A 27794-nucleotide genomic window follows, 5' to 3' on the forward strand; every position below is an offset into this window, starting at 1 on the left:
TTTGGGAAAGTGGTCTTACCTCACAGTAGTGTTTGCGTCCATCATTTGCAGTATCCATGCTTGCTTGCAGCATGCTCATGCTAGCTAAATCAAGTTTTGCATGCAAGTAAACGTCAATGACCATGCATGGGTCATGTTTTGTACTTTATCCAATAATAATCTGAGATTTAAAGATAGAAAATATCATAAATAGTGTAAATAACCTATAACAATGATCGCATTTACCCTGAATTTTGACTGCATGCGCCTCAGGACAATCAGAACATAACAACCAGCATAGCAACGAATGCTATCAATTTGTATTCTTTCATTACGTAGACTAGGCAGATTTTGGCATGTTCAAGCAACATCCGTAGCAACGGACGTTAATAAGACAGATAGAACAATGACACTGATATTTCACTGGCTGTATAAATGTAAAGCCTCCGCTTGGCGTTTCCACTCACTACCAAATATGGCAGTGAGAGGAAGCCAAGTGGACAGCAGTGGGAGAAGATGGAACGATATGGATTTTGGACAACATTCTGCAAATTTTCTCATCGATTAAACTTTTGATCTCAATATTGTTCCCAAAACTACAATCTGTTACAAACAGAGTGGACTACATTTTGTAGACCTTACCCTTTCCCCAAAAAATAAAATAATGGCATTGTTTAGAAGGAGTGCAAAAGCAAATTTAGTTATTGCACACATGCACGTCACAGAGTAGGCGTTCCCTAACAGAAATATGCAAATGTTTGCTAGAACGCGCCAATAGGATCTCGCTAGCTCGTGCTTGGCTCTGCCCACCTTCTTGCTTGTTCTGCCCACTATGACTAATTTGTTCCCATTTGAAACGACGGGCTATAGTCCATATTGGTTTCCTGATAAAAAAAACTTACTTTGCTAATAGCTTCTCGAATCCCATTGTGTGTGTGTGTGGGGGAAGACTTTTTGGCTGTGGGACACTATTTGGCTGTGGGACACTATTTGGCTGTGGGACACTATTTGGCTGTGGGACACTATTTGGCTGTGGGACACTATTTGGCTGTGGGACACTATTTGGCTGTGGGACACTATTTGGCATGACAGCCTCCTGAATGGGGGAAGGCGTTGTTGTGCCTGCATGACTGTGTTGCTGTGTGTGGACCATGTTATTCCTTAGTGATGTAGACACCAAGGAACTTGAAGCTCTCGACCCTCTCCGCTACAGCCCTGTCAATGTGGATGGGGGCGTGCTCGACCCTCTCCGCTACAGCCCTGTCAATGTGGATGGGGGCGTGCTCGACCCTCTACGCTACAGCCCTGTCAATGTGGATGGGGGCGTGCTCGGCCCTCCGTTTCCTGTAGTCCACAATCAGCTCCGTTTTCTGCCCCTTAACAAAATGAATGTCTATATGGTGGTGACCTGGTCAACCTATGACGACCACACACACACGGAAAATCTTAGTCTATGCTAAACTGAGGAGTGCTCAACTGACCCTCTTCACCCCTTGCCTATATTAGGGTGACAGTGACAGCATGGTCAAAGATGTCCCAATCCCAGACTAGTCAATAAGTCAGCAGGACTAATCTCATCAGCCAATAGGTAGACACCTGCTGTACACACTTACTGGTAGGCCTAATCATCTTAGTCTCACTGACACACACAAAGTCCCTGGACTTGAGGTAGTTACTTACAGACAATGCCTGGCCCTGTTGCATGTTCATTCTATGTTTTTCATTTGGAAGCATCATTACCTAACTTCCTTTTTTCTCTGGGTGAGAGAGAGCATTCATGGTTTCAGGAGGATGAGAAAATATGACAGAGTTAATGCTTGCCTGACGACATCGTCTGAAACTGCCATCCTAGAGTCGTGCTAATGTAAAAACGAGGGTCATTGTACGAAAGTTGATAACGTCATCATATTGACCGGGTCTGGTCCAACCCATCAGTTTCTGGGACCAATTAGAACGTTCAGAATGTGTTTGCATTCTAGAAGACATCAGGATGGGAAGTAAATCCACTCACCATGGAGAAGAAATGCTAGTGCGGGGCGGCAGGTAGCCTAGTGGTTAGAGCATTGGACTTGTAACCGAAAGGTTGCGAGATTGAATCCCCGAGCTGTCAAGGTAAAAAAAAAATTGTCGTTCTGCCCCTGAACAAGGCAGTTAACCCACTGTTCCTAGGCCATCACTGAAAATAAGAATTTGTTCTTAACTGAAAGACTAACACAACACAGACTTGCCAAACCAGCCGGATCAAGGGTAGTTCTGGAATAACCATGAGACCTTCTTAAAGGTCTAATGTAGGAGAGCCATATCACATGCAGGAACCAGGAAGCAATACTCATCATTTTAGAAACAAGTTACAAAAAGAATGTGTGATGATCAAGGAAACTAGCTGTGTATTTATTATGCACAGTGGGCTGCATCAACACAGATGCCATGTCCCAATGTAAAGTTACTTTCCACAATCCAAGCTTTTAGAGATGATCCAACCACCCCACAGACAGAACAGACTCTGCTTTTAAAGTCAAGCTCTTTCTGAAATATCAATTACGTATTACTCTGTCACAACAACCACCACTCACCTCATCAACTCTCCTCCAGCTAAAATGGGATGAGGTAATGGGCTGGCAGTGCAATGACAATTTATGGAGGGTCATACTAGCATTAATCAGTCTTCATTTCACTGCAATGGTTGGTTCTACTCTGTAGTAGGACGAGGAGTTTTTCCTTAGCCCTAACAATAGAACACAGACAGTGGCGTAGAAAGCACACCGTGAACCGGGGGACCCACAAGCTTTATGGACCCACTCAGATAGCATATGAACACATCATAAGCCATAGTAAAATGTTTAGAATTATAGAAAATTTGCTTTAAAACAGCAACATTTTCTTTCAACCTCATGGGAAAATGTGTATAGCATGAGATTAGCTCTTAAAAAAGCACGTTTTTAATCTGCCCCATGGCAAAATCTGTTTAATTTCAGGAAATTTGCTTTAAAAACAGCAACATTTCCTCTCAACCCCATGGCAATTTAAAAAAATTACAATTCCTAAAACAAACATATCTTTTTGGGGGGGGCTTACTCGAATCTTGCCTGCTGGCATTGCAAAACTGTGCTACGCCAATGAGCACAGCTCTGCATTGCAAGCCTTAACACAAACCAAAAACACACCCATACAACCAATTTCATCAGCCTCTCTCTGACCTAATATCGATTCATGGAATAGTCAAAACAATTACCTCAAGGTCCTGCTTTCATTAGACTAGTATCAATGAGAAAATGAAATAAGCCTTTATCGATGATGAAATGGGCCTAAGGACATATTTTTGCATGTTAGTAATAAAATACATTCAATGCATGCTACTCTTACTCTTTGTTCATTATGCAATGTACGCTATGCTATTTAGGAAGCCAAGCATTCTTATCTGGATGGGGATAAAAAGGCTGAGCCCTGTGACCTACACACACACACACACAAACACAAACACAGATTCATGAACATACACACATACACTAGTAGACAAATCCCTCCCTGGAGCCTTTAATGCGATTCTGAGTGTGGTTTGAACTTTCACACAGATAGAGAGAGGCAGAGAATGAGGATAAGGGAGAAAAACTAAGGAAGCAAGTGATGAGTCAAGAAAAAAAAAAGGATAGAAAGGGAGATTACAAGCACTTATAGACCTGGAGGCTCCGTTGTTGGCAGAGCAGCAGCCCAGAGAGATGAATATTCCCTGTGGCATACAGTCACAGTGAACACATTACTGGCCTGATCCTACCAATTCAGTCCTCTGCTTACCACAGCACACCTCCAAAACCCCTCCTTTTTGTATATACCTGACATAGAAACAGGTGGACCCCTAAATCTTTTAACATACACACTCACATAACCTCAAAACACTCTGGGATGAGGGGGTAAACAGCCTCTCGGTCACTCTGACCTCAGTAGCTAGGCTATTTAGTGTCTGAGACAGGGATAGAAATTAAGCTAGCACACTAGCCCGAGGCTAGTTAGCACTTTTCAGGCAGGGCTAGTAGAAAATGTGCCAAACTAGCCCGAGATGCAGGTGAAATTTTGTCTTTTCGAATATTACATAGCAGATTTTGGACCAGGGCAAGTAGAAATGTTGGTATACTATCCCGGCTGGCCAGTGCCCAAAATCCTTAAATTCTTCTGATTCTGATACTTTGGCTCTACATCCAAGACGGTGCAAATATTTTGGTGGCCCCTCTAAAAACAATGTCAATGTTTAAATGACTAATAGGGAATTGACAAATGTTGCAACTAGGCTACCTCCCTCTGTGTGGTCTGATTGATGCTTGTAGTCACTACTCAGCTTTTTATTGTGTCTGTTCTTCTTCATAGCGTTTTGTGATCTCATGCACCACTGTGAAGGGCACTTTACATTCATCAAATAAGAATACAATTAGACTCAGTGGATCGACATGGGCCATAAGTAGAGCCAGGAGTTTTTTCTGCCCATATGACCTGGGCCCTGGAGTTTTCCCTGGGGGGCGCAGGACGTTTTGGAGCATTCAGATATGTAATGTAAAACAAACATGCCTCTCCAACATATTCATGGAATTTCTATCTGCAACACTCGACAACGTTTGGCAAATGAACGTGGACCATGCCAGGTGACATGATCAGGTCACGTGGTCCAGCCTGACTTGGATCAATTCTGAAGAAAAGTAGCAATTGTCATCTAAATTGTAAAAAAGTTTAAAACAATTCTAATAAGTGCAACAGTTGGACAATAGATGAAGAATACACTCAAGATATACAATAGGAAAATCTATAAAAAAATATATGCAAATGAGGCTCATATTATTAAATACAGCAAGTGTGTTTGCAGAGATGAATAAAATAACATAAAGGGGTGGAATAGTGCTGCAACCACCAAGCACATGCTCTGTCTAAAGTACCTGCGCTGTCTAGACTGCCTCATTAATTACTGTGTTTGTTACGTTCTGTTGTAGAATTCAACAAGTATCAATAGCAGGATACCCTCGGATTAAAAATCAACACGCTTGGCTCTAGATTTGGGCTCTCGAGTGGCGCAACAGTCTTAGGCACTGCATCTCAGTGCTAGAGGTGTCACTACAGACCCTGATTCGATTCCAGGCTGTATCACAACCGAGCGTGATTGGGAGTCCCAAAGGACAATTGGCCCAGCGTCGTTCGAGTTTGGCTGGGGAAGGCTGTCATTATAAATAACAATTTGTTCTTAAAACCTCTTTGGGATAGGGGGCAGCATTTTCACTTTTGGATAAACAGCGTGCCCAATTTCAAGAATATAAGATATGCATATTATTAGTAGATTTGAATAGAAAACACTCTGAAGTTTCTAAAACTGTTTGAATCATGTCTGTGAGTATAACAGAACTTATGTAGCAGGCAAAACCCCGAGGACTAACCATTCAGAATTATTTATTTTTGAGGTCGCTGTCTGTTCAATGGTTTCTCATGGGGATATGATATTTCTTAGGCACTGGTTTGCAGTTCCTACCGCTTTCACTGGATGGCACCAGTCTTTGAAATTTGGTTGAGGTTATTCCTTTATGCAATGAAGTACGGCCATCCTAGAAAAGGGTAACGCTGTTGAGAGTTGGCCAAGACTTGAAAAGTAGCGTTAGTTTCCTCTCGTCCTCTATTGAAAACAGATAAGACCCGTCTTCAATTTGATCGATTATTAACGTTTAAAAATACCTAAAGTTGTATTACAAAAGTATTTTAAAATGTTTTGGCAAAGTTTCCTGTAAACTTTTGAGATATTTTGTAGTGACTTTGCGCAAATTGGAAGCAGTTTTTTTCTGGATCAAACGCGCCAAATAAATTGACATTTTGGATATATATGGACGGAATTAATCGAACAAAAGGACCATTTGTGATGTTTATGGGACATATTGGAGTGCCAACAAAAGAAGCTCGTCAAAGGTAAGGCATGTTTTATATTTTATTTCTGTGTTTTGTGTAGCGCCTGCAGGGTTGAAATATGCTACTCTTTGTTTACTGCTGTGCTATTATCAGATAATAGCTTCTTATGCTTTCGCCGAAAAGCCTTTTTGAAATCTGACATGTTGGCTGGATCGACACGAGTGTAGCTTTAATTTGCTATCTTGCATGTGTGATTTAATGAAAGTTTGAATTTTATAGTATTTTACTTGATAGCTACCTATACAAATAGCTAGCTAGAACAAAGTATTAATAAGATAAATTCATTAAAAAGATTAAAAGCAATACAAATAAGTTCTCCAGTAGGCATCCCTGCAATTGGCCAAGTGGGACATTTGCATCCCCCTATCCCAGAGAGGTTGTTCTTAACTGAATTCCCTAGTTAAAGAAAGGTGTTGTTTTTTTTTAAGTACAATTTTTTTTTAATTACACCTATCTAAACATACTTTACGATGTTTGTGAGATAACAATCACTATATTCCAAGTGTTCATATTCGAAGTGGCCTTCATTTCAACTGTATTAAATTAGTACTTTTTTCAATTCCACAAAAAATCTTTCTTCTCTTTCCATTGATGTAATTATCGAGACGGTGCTTTAAATCCTAGAAGAAGCTTTAGAGTTCCTATAGATTCAATAAAAAGACAATGTATTCCATTGAGCTCATTTCATCCATTGCGGAGTGCGTTTGACAGGTCATTACAAACATTCCCGCAGTCGTAACATCAACAGGGAAAAACGACAGGCACAAGCAAGAGTATGAAAAAGTTGCCTGAGTAAAATGGAAGCAATCAATCCAGCGAGATTTAAGTGCCAAGTGGATTTTGCACCCCTCAAACACAGGAAATAGATGGCTGAGAAAGAGGGTGGTGATGATGTTACTGCTGCTGATGTCATCATTGGAAGCCTTCAGGCTCCATATCACAGAACAGGGGTCTTGCATAATAGTGTAGTGTCGTAATGACTGAGTCATGGAATAACACATCAGATGTTAAAATATGGACATGTTATACTGTGTAGCCTGACAAAAGCAGAAGAAAATATACCTATTCAACTGCAAACATTGTAATGTTTGTTTTTCCATTGGCGGACACTCAGTGAAAAAGCACTGTTTGTGCACTCAAACCCTAGCCTATGTGGCCAGTCTGAAATTGTAATTAGGCTATATTCAGGGTCAAGTTCATGATGCACCCTTATATGGGACAAGACATTGCTTGTTCATAAAGAAATCAGCCAAATCTTCTGCTGGCATAGTTTGACACTCCCACATATGCAAGAAACAGACCTAGCACTCTCGTAACAGGACTCTCGTAACAGTGTCAGTAAATTTAACTGAAGGTGTAGCTGTATATGCTGGTAGCCTAGCAGTTAGAGAGTTGGACCAGTAACTGAAAGGTCGCTGGTTTGAATACCTGAGCCGCCAAGGTAAATCATCTGTTGATGTGCCCTTGGGCAAGGCACTTAACCCTAATTTGCTCCAGGGGCACCATACTACTATGTCTGACCCTGCAAAACAAAACATTTCACGGTGCCTATTCGGTGTATGTGACAATGAAACATGTTTTGTATTAACAGAGAAAGAGCAGTTTGTCATGCCACAGACAGACTTGAGTTCACCAAGTCTTTTAGAATCCCATAGAACAGCAGATAGGTGTAGCACTGAAATGCTTGCATCTGACATACAGGAGGATCATGGTTTACAGTGACACGTGGTTCAATCAATATAATAACAAATCACAGCATTCTATGACAAGGATTGGGATTTAAAATACCACATTCAAATCCCATTTTAAACAATTTAACAAGACGTTTACAAGGGCAACCCACTACCTAAATATTACATCAACAACAGGCAGCTTGTTTACAGCTGACCACTACTATGGTAAACATGCAATATGCCCCACTTCTCCAGTCCTGCAAATGAGATGCCCAAACGAAGCTTCAGTCCCGTTCAGGGACATGACTGAGTGACAACAATCCGTGATAGGCTATTTGTGGATCAAATAAGAAATGTACTACATTTACTAACAAATAACATCTAATATACCATTATCTTTGAATAACATTTCAACATAAATGCATTTTTATCAAATAGCCCATCGGCTGGCATCGTCAGTATTCTGCTGATAAAAATGCAACATGTGGGCTACCCTAAAGATGTATAATGGACAATTAACGTTCCACTAGCTAAACCACATTGCGATGCTAGCATAGGCACTATCAACAACAGTCTTTGCGAACGCTAAATTAGTATATTAATGACAAATATTCGCCCCTTGCTTTCTAAAAAATAATTGTTGACATCGCTTTATTATGATTTAAGCAGGCAATAAGGCTCTGTTGTTGGAAAACTAGTCTACGTGACGAGCTTGTTTACGTCCTCCGCTAGTTAGCAAACGCAACGCAATAGGGCTGCTTGCACACATCGTTGAAACTCCCTCATCGCATCCAGCATAAAATGACAAGTGCTAAGACTCCACCAGCATTGTACCCTACCTGCCATGTCTCGCGTGGCTCGTGGACGGCATGAAACTCTCATTGTCCAGGTTTGAAGGAGAGCAGTTGTCCAGCGTGGTTTCGTTTAATGTGAGTCTCTCCGCGGCGTTCAATGACACTGAGCGTAGAGGGTGGAGAGGATTACAGAGGGCGCAAACGCAGCAGCAGATGCGCTACAACCGTTGTGTTTTAAGCACAGCCACTGAGGTAGGCTATGTGATCCACTAGGTTGTGTTTTAAGCACAGCCACTGAGGTAGGCTATGTGATCCACTAGGTTGTGTTTTAAGCACAGCCACTGAGGTAGGCTATGTGATCCACTAGGTTGTGTTTTAAGCACAGCCACTGAGGTAGGCTATGTGATCCACTAGGTTGTGTTTTAAGCACAGCCACTGAGGTAGGCTATGTGATCCACTAGGTTGTGTTTTAAGCACAGCCACTGAGGTAGGCTATAGGTGTTTTCCACTAGGTAGGCTATGTGATCCACTGTTGTGTTTTAAGCACAGCCACTGAGGTAGGCTATGTGATCCACTAGGTTGTGTTTTAAGCACAGCCACTGAGGTAGGCACAGCCACTGATGTGATCCACTAGGTTGTGTTTTAAGCACAGCCACTGAGGTAGGCTATGTGATCCACTAGGTTGTGTTTTAAGCACAGCCACTGAGGTAGGCTATGTGATCCACTAGGTTGTGTTTTAAGCACAGCCACTGAGTTGTGTTTTAAGCACAGCCACTGAGGTAGGCTATGTGATCCACTAGGTTGTGTTTTAAGCACAGCCACTGAGGTAGGCTATGTGATCCACTAGGTTGTGTTTTAAGCACAGCCACTGAGGTAGGCTATGTGATCCACTAGGTTGTGTTTTAAGCACAGCCACTGAGGTAGGCTATGTGATCCACTAGGTTGTGTTTTAAGCACAGCCACTGAGGTAGGCTATGTGATCCACTAGGTTGTGTTTTAAGCACAGCCACTGAGGTAGGTTATGTGATCCACTAGGTTGTGTTTTACGCTACAATAAATTAATTATATTTTAAAATACAAATGTATGTGTGGCAATGAGATCAGGGGTGCCAATAAGAGTTGAGTGGCGATGAGGTCAGCAAGATTGAGATCATTCATAAACTCATATCTCTTTCTCACACACACACACACACACACACACACACAATTCAAGGGAAGTTTAGTCAGAGTTTGATGAAGGATTTTACAGATTTTATTTTTAGAAAGGGCTTGATTGAGCATCGTATTCTTCACTAAAACATTTTTTTCAATGATACATAATTATTTAACAGTGAATTAATTCAAAATGAAAGACAAAAGTGAAGACTTCAAATAACAACATGCTTGAGAAACAACATGCTTGTGAAAGCAGGGGGATATTTCTCCTCTCACCCTGTTATCTCTACAGCCACTGCCCGCTGTAAGAATCCATCTCTGACTGGCTTGTGGTGTCATCTGCGGAGGAGAAGACAGACATGATGAGCTGCAGAACAGGCCTGACTTGAGACGACCCCAGGGTAAGCTGACATCACAGACTGTGGATGAGATGAGATGGAGAGAGAGATACAATAGGTCCACCTTTATGATGCTGGAGGTATTGGCGTTTCTGGAATATCCCCCTCAGTGCACTCAGGACCAGGTCAGACTCTACAGCAGAGGGTGAGCCCACCTATCACACACACACACACACACACACCATTGTATCAACCTCACATCGCCATACATTGGACATAGTCTATGACTTTGATTGACATGCCCCAGTCATGTTCTCTCACCGGTCTGAAGCTCATGGTCTTTCTGATCCTCTCAGCGAGTGCCCCTGCAGGGGGAGGGGGGGCGGGCATAGAGGGAGGTTGGGGGACCCAGGGTGGGACAGGGCTCTTGGAGACATCTCGAGAGCTGACACTCCGTGTGAGGGGGGACGGGAGAGGAGGCAGAGGCCCCTTCCTCAGGGCCAGGGAGGTGGAGGTCCCTGTAGCTCTGTTGGGTAAGGTCTTAGAGCCTGGACCTATGAGAGACACCAAAACAATTCTGTCCTGTGTTCTTCAGTCTTGGCTCTGGAGACACACAGGGTGGGTGCACAGGCTTTTGTTCTAGCTTAGCACTAACACACCTGATTCAACTAATAATCAAGGCAATGCAAAAGATGATCCCTCTTAGCCAGCAGGGGGCCTACCTCTGTTGTTCATGTCCCTGCTGTCAGCCTCCACGCCCCCCAGACTGTAGATGAGGCTGCAGATTACTTTAGATGTGTGTCTGTCTGTCACATCCTCCTCATTTTGTCTCTCCATCCTGACCAGCTTCCTCAGAGCAGGGTCCAGCTCTCTAGTCTGCACACAGGTGAGGATGATGATGCATGTGACATTACAATAGCATTGATGACTGTGATATAACAGATATAAATGTGCAATTAGAATTTTATGAATTATTCTATGATGATCATAATACGCTGTCAGATCAAAACCTTGTATTAAAAGCAATTACTCTCATCAATGTACTCTGTACATTTCATGACTCTAGGACCAATGAAATGTGTTCAAAATACCTTCTGAATTTCGTTATTGTTAATTGGAGATAAGAGGTTTTCATCCGACAGCTACATAATAATGGTTGTGTTATGGATGTGTTAAAATAACAGTGGTGTCAGGTTTGTGCTCACACTGAGGCCTTGCTCTGGGTCCACTCTCACCTGGGACTCCTGTCTGTGGAGAAGAGAGAAGATTAAATCAGCCATTTGTCTTTTACTCCATTCTAATGCAGCATCATAAAATATCTATAATAGTGAATTGTCTGAGTCTGTCTGAGCTATATTACTATGTATATATATATTTCTATATTTCTCACTCTGACGCATATGGAGATGGAGTGCTGATCTCAGATCGTCTCTGTTCCTGTTCACAGATACAGCCTGAGGAGAAGTCCACACTGCCAGTATGGTTCATCTGCCCACTAGCTCTGTCTGAGAGAGGGGGGGAGAGAAAAAGATGGGGGGTTCAGCAAAAGAGAGCAACATATAAAATATTATGGGAGAAATAGAGTGAAAGAAAGACAGAGAGATGGGAGAAGAGGAGACAAGGGAGAGTAAGAAAGAGAAGAGGACTGGCTTGTCTGAAACTGAGTGAGCTTATTATAATGTAAATGTAATCTGAAGTGTGTGTGTTTCTTTCCAAACCTGGGGCTTGTTGGATCTGTCTCTCCACGGATGCACAGAACCTCTCTGCCTCTGCCTCATCTGCAAAGTTCAGGCCCGCCTGGCAGTCCTAAACAAACACACACAGCCAGTGTGGGAGGTCATCAAGGACCAGAACAATAACCTTTTCAGAGCTATGCTATTAGCCAAAGCCTTTTTAGAGCCAGTGCTATTATGAGCATGTTACAGAACCAACCAACCAATGAACTCACATAACCCTGTAAGCCTAACCCTAACCCTAGCCCCACACCCTGGCTCAACCCTAACCCTAGCCATTAACCTAACCCCAACCCTAGCATAACCCTAACCCTAGTCTCAACACTAACCCTATCACTAGCTTAATATCCACACACTGGCTCAACCGTAGCCTCAGCCCTAACCCTAGCTTTGTGTCCATACCAGGCTCAACCCTAACCCTAAACATTAACCTAACCCCAAACCTAGGATAGCCCTAATCCTAGCATAACCCTCAACCCTATCACTAGCTTAATATCCACACCGGCTCAACCCTAGTTTCATGTCTACCCCAGGCTCAGCCCTAACCCTAAACATTACCCTAACCCTAGCTTCATGTCCACATCCTGTTTCAACTCTAATCCTAATCCTGTTTCAACTCTAACCCTAACCCATTTAATAGCAGAATATTAATTAATTTAATATGCCCTTAAAAGCTGTTCCATGAGCAGATTTGTTGCTTTGGTCATCAGGATTGAAACATAATTATGGAGTTCTGTTTGATAAGGGAATAACTTAACTCTTAAAATGTGATTTCAGGGCATGTCACTTACATTTGCAGGGAAGGTGTGGAAGTAGGGGTGGGGTGCAGAGTATCGAAAAGGAACATACAGCTCCTGTTCCCACAGCAACTTAGATCTCTGGTAGGTTAAAGGAGAAAGAGAGTAGATTAGATAATTAAGTGTACATAAAGTTGATTGGAGGTACACAAGACACACTCCCCACCTCTCATCATGAGCCGCCGGGCTGTTACCAAGAACCACATACCAGATTTTTAACAGGGTCTTTAGCAAATGAGTTTTCATAGTATTTTCTGCAGCTACCTAGCTCAAATTCTAGATGTCGGATTAAAACGAGACCATAGCATCCATAAAGTGACCATTAGACTTTAAAAAAATTGTATTGACTAAATTTGTAGGTGCAAAAGTTTTATTAAACTGATAATTTATCTCACAAGTACATTTCCGTCCATTAAGAAACAACATTGTGCTACCTTTTTGTAGCATTTCTGACCATGCTAACCATTTTTTTTTTTGCCAAAGCTCAAAGTTTTAACACTGTGTCGGTTGCTTGGCAACAACACGGTTGGCAACAACACAGTTGCTTGCGTCAGGCTGCCAGTCATAATAATGATATATGCAAACACATCTAGGCTACTGTAGATAGCTAGCTATATGGTGGTATTCAAGCTGAGGTTAATCAATAAATACAAGCAGATATTTTGATTAGCTACGTAGCTATCTAGCTAACGTTACCTAGCTAGCTTGTACAAAGTCCAGCAGCTAGCCTCTGTAGCTAGCTAACACCAGTCAGCTGAAAGCTAGCGAAGCAAACAGGCAAGTAAAAGACGCTTGCCAATGAATGTGGTTTTATTTTGATTAGTTATGTAGCTATACCAGTCAGATTAGAACATTGGCATGCTCGCTAACCAACAAGTGAGGAAAGCTACATTTTTTTTCAAGTAAGGTTTTCATATAAGGGTGAAGTTATATCATGTGCAAACTGCTTAGCTAGACACTTGTGTGTAATTGGAGAACAAACAAATATGCACAAATAAGCTAGCAAACGTCCTTGGCTGCTATGATAACGTAAGACTGTAATGTTAGCTAACGTGTATAGCCAGTTCATGCGCCACAATATCATACTTTCTTACACAAAACATAGCTAGGTAAGGTTAGTTACGTTCAGTTTAAAACAACCAAACTTTGAGAAACTGCCTTAATCACATTAATTTGCATTGCACAGACCAAGCTACAGTAAGGATCGTACCATTTTTTCAATTTTCGCCTAAAATGACATACCCAAATCTAACTGCCTGTAGCTCAGGTCCTGAAGCAAGGATATTTTTTTATTTTTTTTATTTTTTATTTCACCTTTATTTAACCAGGTAGGCTAGTTGAGAACAAGTTCTCATTTGCAACTGCGACCTGGCCAAGATAAAGCATAGCAGTGTGAACAGACAAACAGAGTTACACATGGAGTAAACAATTAACAAGTCAATAACACAGTAGAAAAAATGGGCAGTCTATATACAATGTGTGCAAAAGGCATGAGGAGGTAGGCGAATAATACAATTTTGCAGATTAACACTGGAGTGATAAATGATCAGATGGTCATGTACAGGTAGAGATATTGGTGTGCAAAAGAGCAGAAAAGTAAATAAATAAAAAACAGTATAAAAACAGTATGGGAATGAGGTAGGTGAAAATGGGTGGGCTATTTACCAATAGACTATGTACAGCTGCAGCGATCGGTTAGCTGCTCGGATAGCTGATGTTTGAAGTTGGTGAACGAGATAAAAGTCTCCAACTTCAGCGATTTTTGCAGTTCGTTCCAGTCACAGGCAGCAGAGTACTGGAACGAAAGGCGGCCAAATGAGGTGTTGGCTTTAGGGATGATCAGTGAGATACACCTGCTGGAGCGCGTGCTATGGATGGGTGTTGCCATCGTGACCAGTGAACTGAGATAAGGCGGAGCTTTACCTAGCATGGACTTGTAGATGACCTAGAGCCAGTGGGTCTGGCGATGAATATGTAGCGAGGGCCAGCCGACTAGAGCATACAAGTCACAGTGGTGGGTGGTATAAGGTGCTTTGGTGACAAAACGGATGGCACTGTGATAGACTGCATCCAGTTTGCTGAGTAGAGTGTTGGAAGCCATTTTGTAGATGACATCGCCGAAGTCGAGGATCGGTAGGATAGTCAGTTTTACTAGGGTAAGCTTGGCGGCGTGAGTGAAGGAGGCTTTGTTGCGGAATAGAAAGCCGACTCTTGATTTGATTTTCGATTGGAGATGTTTGATGTGAGTCTGGAAGGAGAGTTTGCAGTCTAGCCAGACACCTAGGTACTTATAGATGTCCACATATTCAAGGTCGGAACCATCCAGGGTGGTGATGCTAGTCGGGCATGCGGGTGCAGGCAGCGATCGGTTGAAAAGCATGCATTTGGTTTTACTCGCGTTTAAGAGCAGTTGGAGGCCACGGAAGGAGTGCTGTATGGCATTGAATCCAATTTGTAAGTCGCTCTGGATAAGAGCGTCTGCTAAATGACTTAAATGTAAATGTAAAATGTAAGCTCGTTTGGAGGTTAGATAGCACAGTGTCCAATGACGGGCCGAAAGTATATAGAATGGTGTCGTCTGCGTAGAGGTGGATCAGGGAATCGCCCGCAGCAAGAGCAACATCATTGATATATACAGAGAAAAGAGTCGGCCCGAGAATTGAACCCTGTGGCACCCCCATAGAGACTGCCAGAGGACCGGACAGCATGCCCTCTGATTTGACACACTGAACTCTGTCTGCAAAGTAATTGGTGAACCAGGCAAGGCAGTCATCCGAAAAACCGAGGCTATTGAGTCTGCCGATAAGAATATGGTGATTGACAGAGTCGAAAGCCTTGGCGAGGTCGATGAAGACGGCTGCACAGTACTGTCTTTTATCGATGGTGGTTATGATATCGTTTAGTACCTTGAGTGTGGCTGAGGTGCACCCGTGACCGGCTCGGAAACCAGATTGCACAGCGGAGAAGGTACGGTGGGATTCGAGATGGTCAGTGACCTGTTTGTTGACTTGGCTTTCAAGACCTTAGATAGGCAGGGCAGGATGGATATAGGTCTATAGCAGTTTGGGTCCAGGGTGTCTCCCCCTTTGAAGAGGGGGATGACTGCGGCAGCTTTCAATCCTTGGGGATCTCAGACGATATGAAAGAGAGGTTGAACAGGCTGGTAATAGGGGTTGCGACAATGGCGGCAGATAGTTTCAGAAATAGAGGGTCCAGATTGTCAAGCCCAGCTGATTTGTACGGGTCCAGGTTTTGCAGCTCTTTCAGAACATCTGCTATCTGGATTTGGGTAAAGGAGAACCTGGAGAGGCTCGGGCGAGGAGCTGCGGGGGGGCGGAGCTGTTGGCCGAGGTTGGAGTAGCCAGGCGGATATGCATGGCCAGCCGTTGAGAAGTGCTTATTGAAGTTTTCGATAATCATGGATTTATCGGTGGAGACCGTGTTACCTAGCCTCAGTGCAGTGGGCAGCTGGGAGGAGGTGCTCTTGTTCTCCATGGACTTCACAGTGTCCCAGAACTTTTTGGAGTTGGAGCTACAGGATGCAAACTTCTGCCTGAAGAAGCTGGCCTTAGCTTTCCTGACTGACTGCGTGTATTGGTTCCTGACTTCCCTGAACAGTTGCATATCACGGGGGCTATTCGATGCTATTGCAGTCCGCCACAGGATGTTTTTGTGCTGGTCGAGGGCAGTCAGGTCTGGAGTGAACCAAGGGCTGTATCTGTTCTTGGTTCTGCATTTTTTTTGAACGGAGCATGCTTATCTAAAATGGTGAGGAAGTTACTTTTAAAGAATGACCAGGCATCCTCAACTGACGGGATGAGGTCAATGTCCTTCCAGGATACCCGGGCCAGGTCGATTAGAAAGGCCTGCTCACAGAAGTGTTTTAGGGAGCGTTTGACAGTGATGAGGGGTGGTCGTTTGACTGCGGCTCCGTGGCGGATACAAGGCAATGAGGCAGTGATCGCTGAGATCCTGGTTGAAGACAGCAGAGGTGTATTTGGAGGGCCAGTTGGTCAGGATGACGTCTATGAGGGTGCCCTTGTTTACAGAGTTAGGGTTGTACCTGGTGGGTTCCTTGATGATTTGAGTGAGATTGAGGGCATCTAGCTTACATTGTAGGACTGCCGGGTGTTAAGCATATCCCAGTTTAGATCACCTAACAGAACAAACTCTGAAGCTAGATGGGGGGCGATCAATTCACAAATGGTGTCCAGGGCACAGCTGGGAGCTGAGGGTGGTCGGTAGCAGGCGGCAACAGTGAGAGACTTATTTCTGGAGAGAGTAATTTTCAAAATTAGTAGTTCGAACTGTTTGGGTATGGACCTGGAAAGTATGACATTACTTTGCAGGCTATCTCTGCAGTAGACTGCAACTCCGCCCCCTTTGGCAGTTCTATCTTGACGGAAGATGTTATAGTTGGGTATGGAAATCTCTGAATTTTTGGTGGCCTTCCTGAGCCAGGATTCAGACACGGCAAGGACATCAGGGTTAGCAGAGTGTGCTAAAGCAGTGAGTAAAACAAACTTAGGGAGGAGGCTTCTGATGTTGACATGCATAAAACCAAGGCTTGTTCGATCACAGAAGTCAACAAATGAGGGTACCTGGGGACATGCAGGGCCTGGGTTTACCTCCACATCACCCGCGGAACAGAGAAGGAGTAGTATGAGGGTGCGGCTAAAGGCTATCAAAACTGGTCACCTAGAGCGTTGGGGGCAGAGGATAAGAGGAGCAGGTTTCTGGGCATGGTAGAATATATTCAGGGCTTAATGCGCAGACAGGGGTATGGTGGGGTGCGGGTACAGCGGAGGTAAGCCCAGGCACTGGGTGATGATGAGAGAGGTTGTATCTCTGGACATGCTGGTTGTAATGGGTGAGGTCACCGCATGTGTGGGAGGTGGGACAAAGGAGGTAACAGGGGTATGCAGAGTGGATCTAGGGGCTCCATTGTGAACTAAAACAATAATAACTAACCTGAACAACAGTATACAAGGCATATTGACATCTGAGAGAGACATACAGCGAGGCATACAGTAATCACAGGTGTTGAATTTGGAAAGCTAGCTAAAAACAGTAGGCGAGGCTAATCCGCTAGCACAACAAACAGCAGGTAAAATGGCGTTGACTAGGCAACGGGGCCGACAGGTAAAACAAACAAGCAGAATGGAGTACCGTGATTAATGGACAGTCCAGCGTGCGTCAGCTATGTAGCCAAGAGATCAGTGTCCAGGGGGCAGCGGTGGATGGGCAGGGAAGCTGGGCTGGCGAGTGTTATCCAGGTTTTTAAAAAACTAACAATGACTAAATAGCTTGTAGCTAGTTAGCTGGTTAGCGTCTGGAGGTTCTTGAGTGTGTCATAAAAATAAAAAATAAAATTAAAAGTAATAGCGATTCCGTATCACATTGGGTGAGGCAGGTTTCCGGAAGGTATAAACAAATTAAAAATCAAAAAGAGATAGAAAGTAAATGGGGTCAGAGAGTGATTGGGACGCGGTGGTTCAGACGTTTAGCAGGCCTGTGCTAACAAGCTAACAGTTCGTAGGCCCGGGCTAGACAAGGTAGCAGTTAGCGGACCGGAGCTTGACAAGCTTGCCGTTAGCAGGCCGAATTAGCAAGCAGGGAGATAGCGAGGGCTAGAGAGTTAACCTTTGGGGGACGTCGCGATGGGGTGAGTCTGTTTATTCCTCTTCATGCGGTGACATCGACAGACCGGTCGTGGGCCCGGGTAATTGTAGCCCAGGAGTATGCTACAGGTGCTCTAGTACGCTAGGTGAGCTGGAGACACAGCGATTCAGAAAGCTCGCGGGCCTTGGCCAGCAGATGGATCTTTGGCGACGTCGCAGCGGAAAAGCCTGTTGAAACCACCTCGGATGATTATGTCGGCGGACCAGTCGTGGTGGATCGGCGGGGCTCCGTGTCGGCAGTAGAGGGTCCAGGCCAATTGGCAAAATAGGTATTGTTGGACCTCTTCGGCTAGTCGGGAGATGGGCTTAGCTCGAGGCTAGCTCAAGGCTAACTGGTGCTTGCTCTGGGACAGAGACGTTAGCCAGGAGTAGCCACTCGGATTGCAGCTAGCTAGTTGCGATGATCCGGTGTAAAAGTTCAGAGCTTGCGGTAGGAATCCGGAGATGTGGTAGAGAAAAAGCAGTCTGATATGCTCTGGGTTGATGTCGCGCTGGTGTCCTAGTTAGCTTTGAAGACCGCTAGCTACTAGCTAGTAGCTAGTTAGCTGGCTAGCTTCTGATGAGGGTTCCGGTTCTAAAGTATAGAAAAAGCAGATCCGTACCACATTGGGTGATGCGGGTTGCAGGAGAGTATATTCAGCCTGTAGTTGGAAAGTGAGATTAAAATATGTACGAAATATATACAGATAGAAAAGCGAGGAAAACTTTATTTACACCAGACAGGACGGGACAATATTATATGCATATAATATGCATATTCTTGATACAATTTGAAAGGAAACACTTTGAAGTTTGTGTAAATGTGAATGAATGTAGGAGAATATAACACATTAGATCTGGTAAAAGATAATACAAAGAAAATCATTCATTTTCTATTATTATTATTTTTCAGAATCTTTGAAATGCAAGAGAAAGGCAATACTTTCAGAATGGAGTCTAGGTGTATTAGATTTTTGCCACCAAATGGCAGCAGTGTGTGTGCAATGTTTCAGACTGATCCAGTGAAGAATTACATTACTGCACAATATTTTGTATCTAGTCTGCCAGGAGTTTGCCCAAATGTGCCGAATTGGTCAATTGATACATTTTCAAGTACATAACAATAGAGAACATACAAAAATGCTATGGTAATAAAAAAATGTAAGTTTACACACTCCCAGGAATGTCATACATGATGGATCATTAGCTTATACACTAACTTTCACACATCTAGATGGCCGGACAGGGTGCAGAAATACAGCACGGCCATCTAGATGTGTGTCTTAGTCTAGTCTTCTTCTTCTCTGTTGCATTTCAGAGGGTCTTACCATTTTGCAACATTCAGCTCACGCTGTCGGTCACGCTGGTCTGTATTTAAATTGCAACCATTTCAACGTGTAGCCACCGCTTTCTGGTCTGTTAGTTTTAAACCATTTTACACGCCAATAGCAACCCGGCAATGTACTGGTCTCAATGGTTGATTATTCAGGGTACAGCTACAATCACTTTACACGCCGGCAGCAACCCGGCATGTTTTGGTCTAGTAGTTTTAAACCATTTTACATGCCAGTAGCAACCTGGCAACGTACTGGTCTAATGTACATTTTGTTAGCAGTCCTTTTATGCACTCTGTAAAAAAGAGGTGTCCTGTCTGTGCTCACGTCAATTATCTCATTTGGAAGGCTAAAAACATATGGCTGTCTTTTCACAAATAGTTTCATATTTAATCATATAAGTTTTACAACATTTGGATGTAAACCTAATCCCTTGAATGCGTACACCTCCAGAGATGCAGGTATTTAGTTATACCATCCTTAATGATATCATAAAACAACAACTGATTTGACATGATTATTGTTTGGAGCCCCACTAACCATTTCCCAAATGATTTATGTTAGAAATATTGTTTCAACGTCCAATCTTTGATGTTAAAGTATTGCAAAGTCTCTCTCTGTTGTAACACTCAGACATTCCAGTCTCAATCCTGCAAAGGCAAGAGAGAGAGAAAGTTTACGGCCGGTCGTTAAGTCACACAACCGGCCCAACTTCCCTCTCTGGTGGGAGAGAGGGGGGAGCTCTCTTTGATCCTCACCCATGAGGGAAAGTCATAACAGGGGATACCTAGTCAGTTGTACAACTGAGCACATTCAACCTAATGTGTCTCCTGCATTTAACCCAAACCCTCTGAATCAGAGAGTTGCGGGGGGCTGCATTAATCAACATTAGCATCATTGGCACCCGGTTGTTGTTGGGGATTAAATACCTTGCTCAAGGGCAGAACGACAGATTTTTTCACCTTGCCGACTCAGGGATTCGACCCAGCAACCTTTTGGTTACTGGCCCAACACTCTTAACTGCTAGGCTACCTGGGTGACATGTCTGGTGGGTATGCAGTGAAATTTTCAGCTTCCAGGAATTGTGTACAAATCCTTGCGACATGGGGCTGGCTGTGCATTATCATGCTGGAACATGAGGAGATGGTGGTGGATGAATTGCACGACAATGGGCCTCAGGATCTCATCTGGGTATCTCTGTGCATTCAAATTGAAATCGATAAAATGCAAATGTGTTCATTGTCCATAGTTTATACCTGCCCATACCATAATCCCACCGCCACCATGGGGCACTCAGTTCACTATGTTGATATCAGCACCATGGGGCACTGTTCACTATGTTGATATCAGCGAACCGCTTGCCCATATGACACCGTACACTCTGTCTGCCATCTGCCCGGTAAAGTTGAAACCGCGATTCACCTGTGAAGAGCACACTTCTCCAGCGTGCCAGTGGCCATCGAAGGTAAGCATTTTCCCACTGAAGTAGGTTACGAGGCAGGACTGCAGTCAGGTCAATACCCTGGCGAGGACGACGAGCATGCAGATAAGATTCCCTAAGACAGTTTCTGACTGTTTGTGCAGAAATTCTTTGGTTGTGCAAACCCACAGTTTCATCAGCTTTCTGGGTGGCTGATCTCAGACAATCCCACAGGAGAAGAAGCTGGATGTGGTGGTACTGGACTGGCGTGGTTACACGTGGTCTGCAGTTGTGAGGCCGGTTGGACGTACTATCAAATTCTCTAAAACAACGTTGGAGGCAGCTTATGCTAGGGAAATTAACATTCAATTCTCTGGCAACAGCACTGGTGGACATTCCTGCAGTCAGCATGCCAATTGCACACTCCCTCAAAACTTGAGACATCTGTGGCATTGTGTTGTGTGACAAAACTGCATATTTTAGAGTGACCTTTTATTATCCCTTGCACACAAGGTGCACCGGTGTAAAAAAACATGGAAATTAAAAACAAAAATATTTTAAGTGAGAGGTAGGCATTGTTCTGAAGCCAAACAATAAAGGACATTCACATGAGCACAACAATGTCTATTTCACCCATGCTCTACCAAGGTTTTCCTGCACACAGCTTTGACCTACTACAGTAGCTACAGTACCAGTCAAAAGTTTGGACACACCTACTCATTCAAGGGTTTTCTTTATTTGTAAAATAATAGTGAAGACATCACAACTATGAAATAACACATATAGAATCATGTAGTAACTAGAAAAGTGTTAAACAAATCTAAATATATTTTATATTTTAGATTCTTCAAAGTAGCCACCCTTTGCCTTGATGACAGCTTTGCACACTCTTGGCATTCTCTCAACCAGCTTCACCTGGAATGCTTTTCCAACAGTCTTGAAGGAGTTTCCACATATGCTGAGCACTTGTTGGCTGTTTTTCCTTCACTCTGTGGTCCAACTCATCCCACACCATCTCAATTGGGTTGAGGTCTGGTGATTGTGCAGGCCAGTCCATCTGACGCAGCACTCCATGACTCTCCTTCTTGGTCAAATAGCCCTTACACAGCCTGGAGGTGTGTTGGGTCATTGTCTTGTTGAAAAATAAATGATAGTCCCTCTAAGTGCAAACCAGATGGGATGGCGTATCGCTGCAGAATGATGTGGTAGCCATGCTGGTTAAGTGTGCCTTAAATTCTAAATAAATCACAGACAGTGTCACCAGCAATGCAACCTCACACCATCACACCTCCTCCTCCATGCTTCATGGTGAGAACCACACATGCGGAGATCATCCATTTCCACCGGTCTATTGTCCATTGTTCGTGTTTCTTGGCCCAAGCAAGTCGCTTCTTATTATTGGTGTCCTTTAGTAGTGGTTTCTTTGCAGCATTTTGACCATGAAGGCCTGATTCACGCAGTCTCCTCTGAACAGTTGATGTTGAGATGTGTCTGTTACTTGAACAGTGTGAAGTATTTATTTGGGCTGAAATGTCTGAGGCTGGTAACTCTAATGAACGTATCCTCTACAGCAGCGGTAACTCTAGGTCTTCTATTCTTATAGTGGTCCTCATGAGAGCCAGTTTCATCATAGCATTTGATGGTTTTTGCGACTGCAGTTGAAACTTTAAAAGATATTGACATTTTCTGTATTGACTGACCTTTATGTCTTAAAGTAATGATGGACTGTCATTTCTTTGCTTATTTGAGCTGTTCTTGCCATAATATAGATTTGGTCTTCTACCAAATAGGGCTATCTTCTGTATACCCCCACCCACCCCCACCTTCCTTGTCGCAACACAACTGACTGGCTCAAACGCATTAAGAAGGAAAGAAAAATATATATACTTTTAAGAAAAATCACCTGTTAATTTAAATGCATTCCAGGTGACTTTAAAAATAAAGAAAAAACCTTGAATGAGTAAGTGTTCGAAAACTTTTGACCAGTAGTGTATGTATACATTGGTAAGAAATGGTATGTGAACCCTTCGGAATTACCTGGATTTCTGCATAAATGTTACATAAAATTCGATCTGATCTTCATCTAAGTCACAACAATAGACAAACTCAGTGTGCTTAAACTAATAACACTCAAATTATTGTATTTTTCTTGTCTGTATTGAATAAATCATTTAAACATTCAGTGTAGGTTGGAAAAAGTATGTGAACCCCTAGGCTAATGACTTCTCCAAAAGCTAATTGGAGTCAGGAATCAGCTAACTTGGAGTTGAATCAATGAGACAAGATTGGAGATTTTGGTTAGAGTGCCCTGCCCCATAAAAAACACTTGCAAAACGTGAGTTTGCTATTCACAGGAAGGATTGCCGGATGTGAACCAAGCCTCAAACAAAAGAGATCTCAGAAGACCTAAGATTAAGAATTGTTCCCTTGGATAATGCTGGAAAGGGTTACAAAAGTATCTCTAAAAGAAAGTCCACAGTAAGACAAATTTGTCTATAAATGGAGAAATGTCATTACTGTTGCTACTCTCCCTAGGAGTGGCCGTCCTGCCAAGAGGACTGCAAGAGCACAGCGCAGATCTCAATGAGGTTAAGAAGAATCCTAGAGTGTCAGCTAAAGATTTACAGAAATCTCTGGAAGCCTCTGTTGACGAGTCTACAATACGTAAAACACTAAACAAGAATGGTGTTCATGGGAGGACACCACAAAAGAAGCCACTGCTGTCCAAAACATTGCTGTACGTCTGAAGTTTGCAAAAGAGCAACTGGATGTGCCACAGCGCTACTGGCAAAATATTCTGTGGACAGATTAAACTAAAGTTGAGTTGTTTGGAAGGAAAACACAACACTATGTGTGGAAAAAAAGGCACAGCACACCAAAATCAAAACATCATCACAGGTGGAGGGAGCATCATGGTTTGGGGCTGCTTTGCTGCCTCAGGGTCTGGACATCTTGCTATCATCGACGGAAAAATGAATTCCCAAGTTTATCAAGACATTTTGCAGGAGAATGTAAGGCTATTGTCCGCCAATTGAAGCTCAACAGAAGTTAGCTGATGCAACAGGACAACAACCCAAAAGGCAAGTAAATCAACAATGGAATGGCTTGAACAGAAGAAAATATTCCTTCTGGAGTGTCTCAGTCGTCAGTCCTGACCTCAACCCGATTGAGATGCTGTGGCATGACCTCAAGAGAGCGATTCACACCATACATCCCAAGAATATTGTGGAACTGAAACAGTTTTGTAAAGAGGAATAGTTCAAAATTCATCCTGACTATTATGCAGGTCTGATCCGCAACTAAAGAAAACGTTTGGTTGAGGTTATTGCTGTCAAAGAAGGGTCAAACTGTTATTAAATCCAAGGGTTCACATACTTTTTCCAACCATCAAGACATCAACAATTATAATTGTTTGTGTGTTATCAGTTCAAGCAGACTGTGTTTGTCTATTGTTGTGACTTAGATGAAGATCAGATCAAATTTTATGGCCAATTTATGCAGAAATCCAGGCAATTCTAAAGGGTTCACATACTTTTTCTTCACACTGTATATATCATGTTGCTGTAACTATTTTTGAGATATAGGCCAATTGTAAATGTGTATTATTGTTGCGTCCCCGTCATTATTGCAAAAAGAAATACAAGTACAAACATAACTTTAAGCTACATATTATTTTGACAGAGGTAATGGACTGTCCATTCATCAGCACAGCAATTTATAAAACAGGACCATGTTTGATACACCAGTGGTTCTGAGCTTATGTTAATATTACACAGTTAAGATAACAGTTACAGAGATCAGGAATGTAGACAGGCTCTATATACATGAGCTACTGTGTCCAAGTCACCACCACCTGTTATGTTGGGTGCCTAATGACCAAAAAAGGATGTTATTATGATTATGTATTGCTAAAATAAAGGTTTAAGGAAATACAGGCATGCACCACATTACTACAAGCCAAAACAGCCCAAGCCTAATGGCTTGTAAGTATAAAAGCAAAGCTCGCTTTCATTTCAGAAAAGAAATCTTGAAAAGGTAGCTTAATCGGATAATGTCATACTGGTATGTGAAGAATCCAATACTTTACCTTGTACGCGGTACAAATCCCATTATTGTGGAAGCATGTCCTCTAAGATTATGAATTAGACTTTTTAAGAAGGTTTGAATTCTAAGCAACCTGCATACACATAGTTTGAAGTACATTACTAACATAGCTACTGTAGTAGGTCAAAGCTATGTGCTGGAAAACCTTGGTAGAGCATGGGTGGAGTAGGAATTTTGGTGCTCATGTGAATTTCCTTTTTTTTCGGCTTCAGACCTATTTCTACTTCTCATTTAAAACTTTGTTTTTGTTTTTAAATAAAATGCAGTTAATAGTCATCAGTAATATACAAAGCAAAAACACATGCACACACCCTTTAACACAAAACCTATTGTTTTTTAAGGAACCTGTGCGCTCACGGTGACTGGTAAAGACACACACACACACACACACACACACGGAGAGAGATAAAGAGATTCCATTGAGGCCTACTCAATGGAGACTGAATAAACAGGTCAACCTGGCATCTTGCCAGAGGTCAGAAGCACTTCCTGCTTTTAGTTTTAAACCAGAGACACAATGAAAACAGCCATGACAACTTAACAGCCATAAAAAAATAATAACAAATAAAATATGATATTTATGCACACTATATGGTCTCATACTATTCTGATTGCTGATAAAAAAAAAATCTGTAAATAGTAGAGAGAGAGAGAGAGAGGTAACTCCTCTGAAGGTCTGAGTGTCTGGTGAAGCAGGTGTTATGACTCGTTTGGTGGTGGTTCCTCTGACCTTGACGCAGTACACACGCAGGAAGTAGGAGTGTTGTGAGCTGTCTTCGACCAGACACACTACCCCAGAGCCCTCATGCCTCCACACCTGACGCCCAGGGAAGGACACATACACCTGGGCTACTGCTGAGACCACTGCCTGAAACGGACACACACATATACACACTCACAATTTGTAACCGGTTACAGATTAGGTTCACTATTTAACACACTAGCTCTCACAGTCTCACGACAGAATTAGACGGTTATTTCAGGCATTAACTCCGAAATCTTAAGGTTAGGCATTAACTCCAAATGGTTGAGGTAAGGGTTAAGGTTTGGGATAGGCATACATGAAAAATCGCAAACAAATTGTCTATCGCTGGATTAGAATTTACAACCTTTGGAATCAGATGCTTAACCAAAAAATACTTGAAGGTAGCAGTGCTCACTGTTGCCCCTAGTGGCCGGTTTCTACGTCATCTAATACTGACTTGTATCAAGAGTGACCTTGATAGTCCAATACTGACTTGTATCAAGGGTGACCTGTATGTACAATCTATATGATTGTACATTTTACACTTGTAATTTACTACTAGGTCGTGGTATTCAAAATAGATGGCATTTGTATCAACCACAACCAAATGATCCCCTCTGCCCTCACACACAGCCCTTTCACCTGCAGGGCTTCACATGTGATTCACTAGAACTGATAACACTGGAAAGTACCTCAGGACTTTCAAAGATCATCACCATCCCTGACTGGATACTATATATTATTGTTTGTTACTTATTTCATCCTAATATTTTGTCTGTAAAGTTTTTAAAACCAAGGATACAATCCGCTACGTATTTATTTGGACAATGAAGCTAAAACTTTAAATTTGGCTCTATACTACAGCCTTTTCGATTTGAGATTAAATGTTTTCTGAAGTGACAGTTCAGAATGTTACCTTTTTTTTGAGGGCATTTGAATAAATATCTGTTTTAACATTGAGAAATTAATGCACTTTATGTACAGTTCCTTCAGAAAGTATTCCACCACTTTGTTGTGTTACAAAGTGGGATTAAAATGTATTTAATTGTCATTTTTTTGTCAAAATTCTACACAAAATACTCTAATGTCAAAATGGATGATGAGTGAGAAAGATGCACAAAGATCATGACCCAAATGCATGCTAACCTCTCACCAGTACCAATAATGGGGGTTAGCATTTTTTGGGGGGTATCATATTTATGCCTCTGTAACTTCTTCACTCATCATTATTCATGAGTCATGATTATATGTAATCATGCTAGCACCCACAATAATGTACAAGTGTTCAAAAACATATTCTATTCTTATTTACAATAAAAGTGATTCCAAAATCACAAAATACATTATTAACCATTAGTTTCCATTGGGCACAACATAATACGAAACACAACTGCAAATGCATCCAACAAGTTTGTAGAGTCACAAGCCTTATGTAGTCATTGCGTGCTTGGAATATGGGACCAAACAATAAAAGTTTGACTGACTTTAATACACTATATGTGAATTTGTCCAATTATGATACCCTCAAAGGGGGGGACTAGATACAAGTGCTTTCATTTCTAAACGATAAAACATATGTAAGAAAATATCCTCAAAGAAAAGGTGACATTTGGTACTGTTGCTTCATATAAAACATTTAATCTCAAATCCAAAATTCTGGAGTCTAGTGCCAAATTAAACGTTTTAGCTTCACTGTCCAAATAAATACTTAGTGAAGTGTACATGTGGCAACAGGAGAACAACAGGGAAATGAGTGAGTCCTCACTGGCCGTCAAGAGCTCAGATACATCAGAGAATGAGGAGAAATACGGAGGGATAACCAGCAACAGAAAGTGTGAACAAAGAGAGAAAGAAGGAAGAATGTTAAAGATGCCTCTAGGGGTTAAACTGACCTTACACTTGGCTCCCAGGAGAGTGAAGAGCAAAGCATTCTCACGGACCGTCAAGAGGTTGCTGAAAACTGGACATCCACACCCCCCATTGCACGCCATCCCTCACTCCTTCTCTCTTTATTCTATCTCTCTCTCTCTTTTTATCAGCAATTCACTGACAAATTCTGTCTATGTACCACACACTGCAGTCTCAGTCAGAGATCCAAGCTGTCCAAGTACATTTACAGTGCACAAAATGT

At 42.5% G+C, this 27794-nt stretch overlaps 2 protein-coding genes and 1 long non-coding RNA gene across 3 annotated transcripts in view; 1 reads left to right on the forward strand and 2 right to left on the reverse strand.

Moving 5' to 3' along the window:
• Positions 1 to 8563, reverse strand: part of LOC115140036 (6-phosphofructo-2-kinase/fructose-2,6-bisphosphatase 4-like) — a 43794-nt gene extending 35231 nt beyond the window's left edge. Inside the window, exon 1 of the mRNA XM_029678069.2 lies at positions 8423 to 8563. Coding sequence (XP_029533929.1) covers positions 8423 to 8465 — 43 coding nt within the window. The 5' untranslated portion in view covers positions 8466 to 8563. The remainder of the gene's footprint in view (positions 1 to 8422) is intronic.
• A 1043-nt stretch (positions 8564 to 9606) lies between these two features.
• Positions 9607 to 27776, reverse strand: si:dkey-197j19.6 (actin nucleation-promoting factor WAS). The gene is made up of 10 exons (XM_029678082.2): positions 27556 to 27776; positions 25649 to 25786; positions 12395 to 12481; positions 11589 to 11676; positions 11261 to 11375; positions 11076 to 11118; positions 10593 to 10746; positions 10192 to 10424; positions 9995 to 10085; positions 9607 to 9871 (listed from the first exon to the last, which is right to left on the reverse strand). The coding sequence occupies exons 1-10, from the start codon at positions 27652 to 27654 to the stop codon at positions 9819 to 9821; spliced, it is 1101 nt and encodes a 366-aa protein (XP_029533942.2). The 5' UTR covers positions 27655 to 27776; the 3' UTR covers positions 9607 to 9818.
• Positions 10716 to 11560, forward strand: LOC115140050 (uncharacterized). The gene is made up of 2 exons (XR_003865190.2): positions 10716 to 10756; positions 11318 to 11560. It is a non-coding gene; the product is annotated as an uncharacterized LOC115140050 (long non-coding RNA).
• Positions 27777 to 27794: the final 18 nt, after the last annotated feature.

This window comes from Oncorhynchus nerka, linkage group LG2 (genome assembly GCF_034236695.1).
Source record: "Oncorhynchus nerka isolate Pitt River linkage group LG2, Oner_Uvic_2.0, whole genome shotgun sequence".
Classification (NCBI taxonomy): Eukaryota; Metazoa; Chordata; class Actinopteri; order Salmoniformes; family Salmonidae; genus Oncorhynchus; species Oncorhynchus nerka.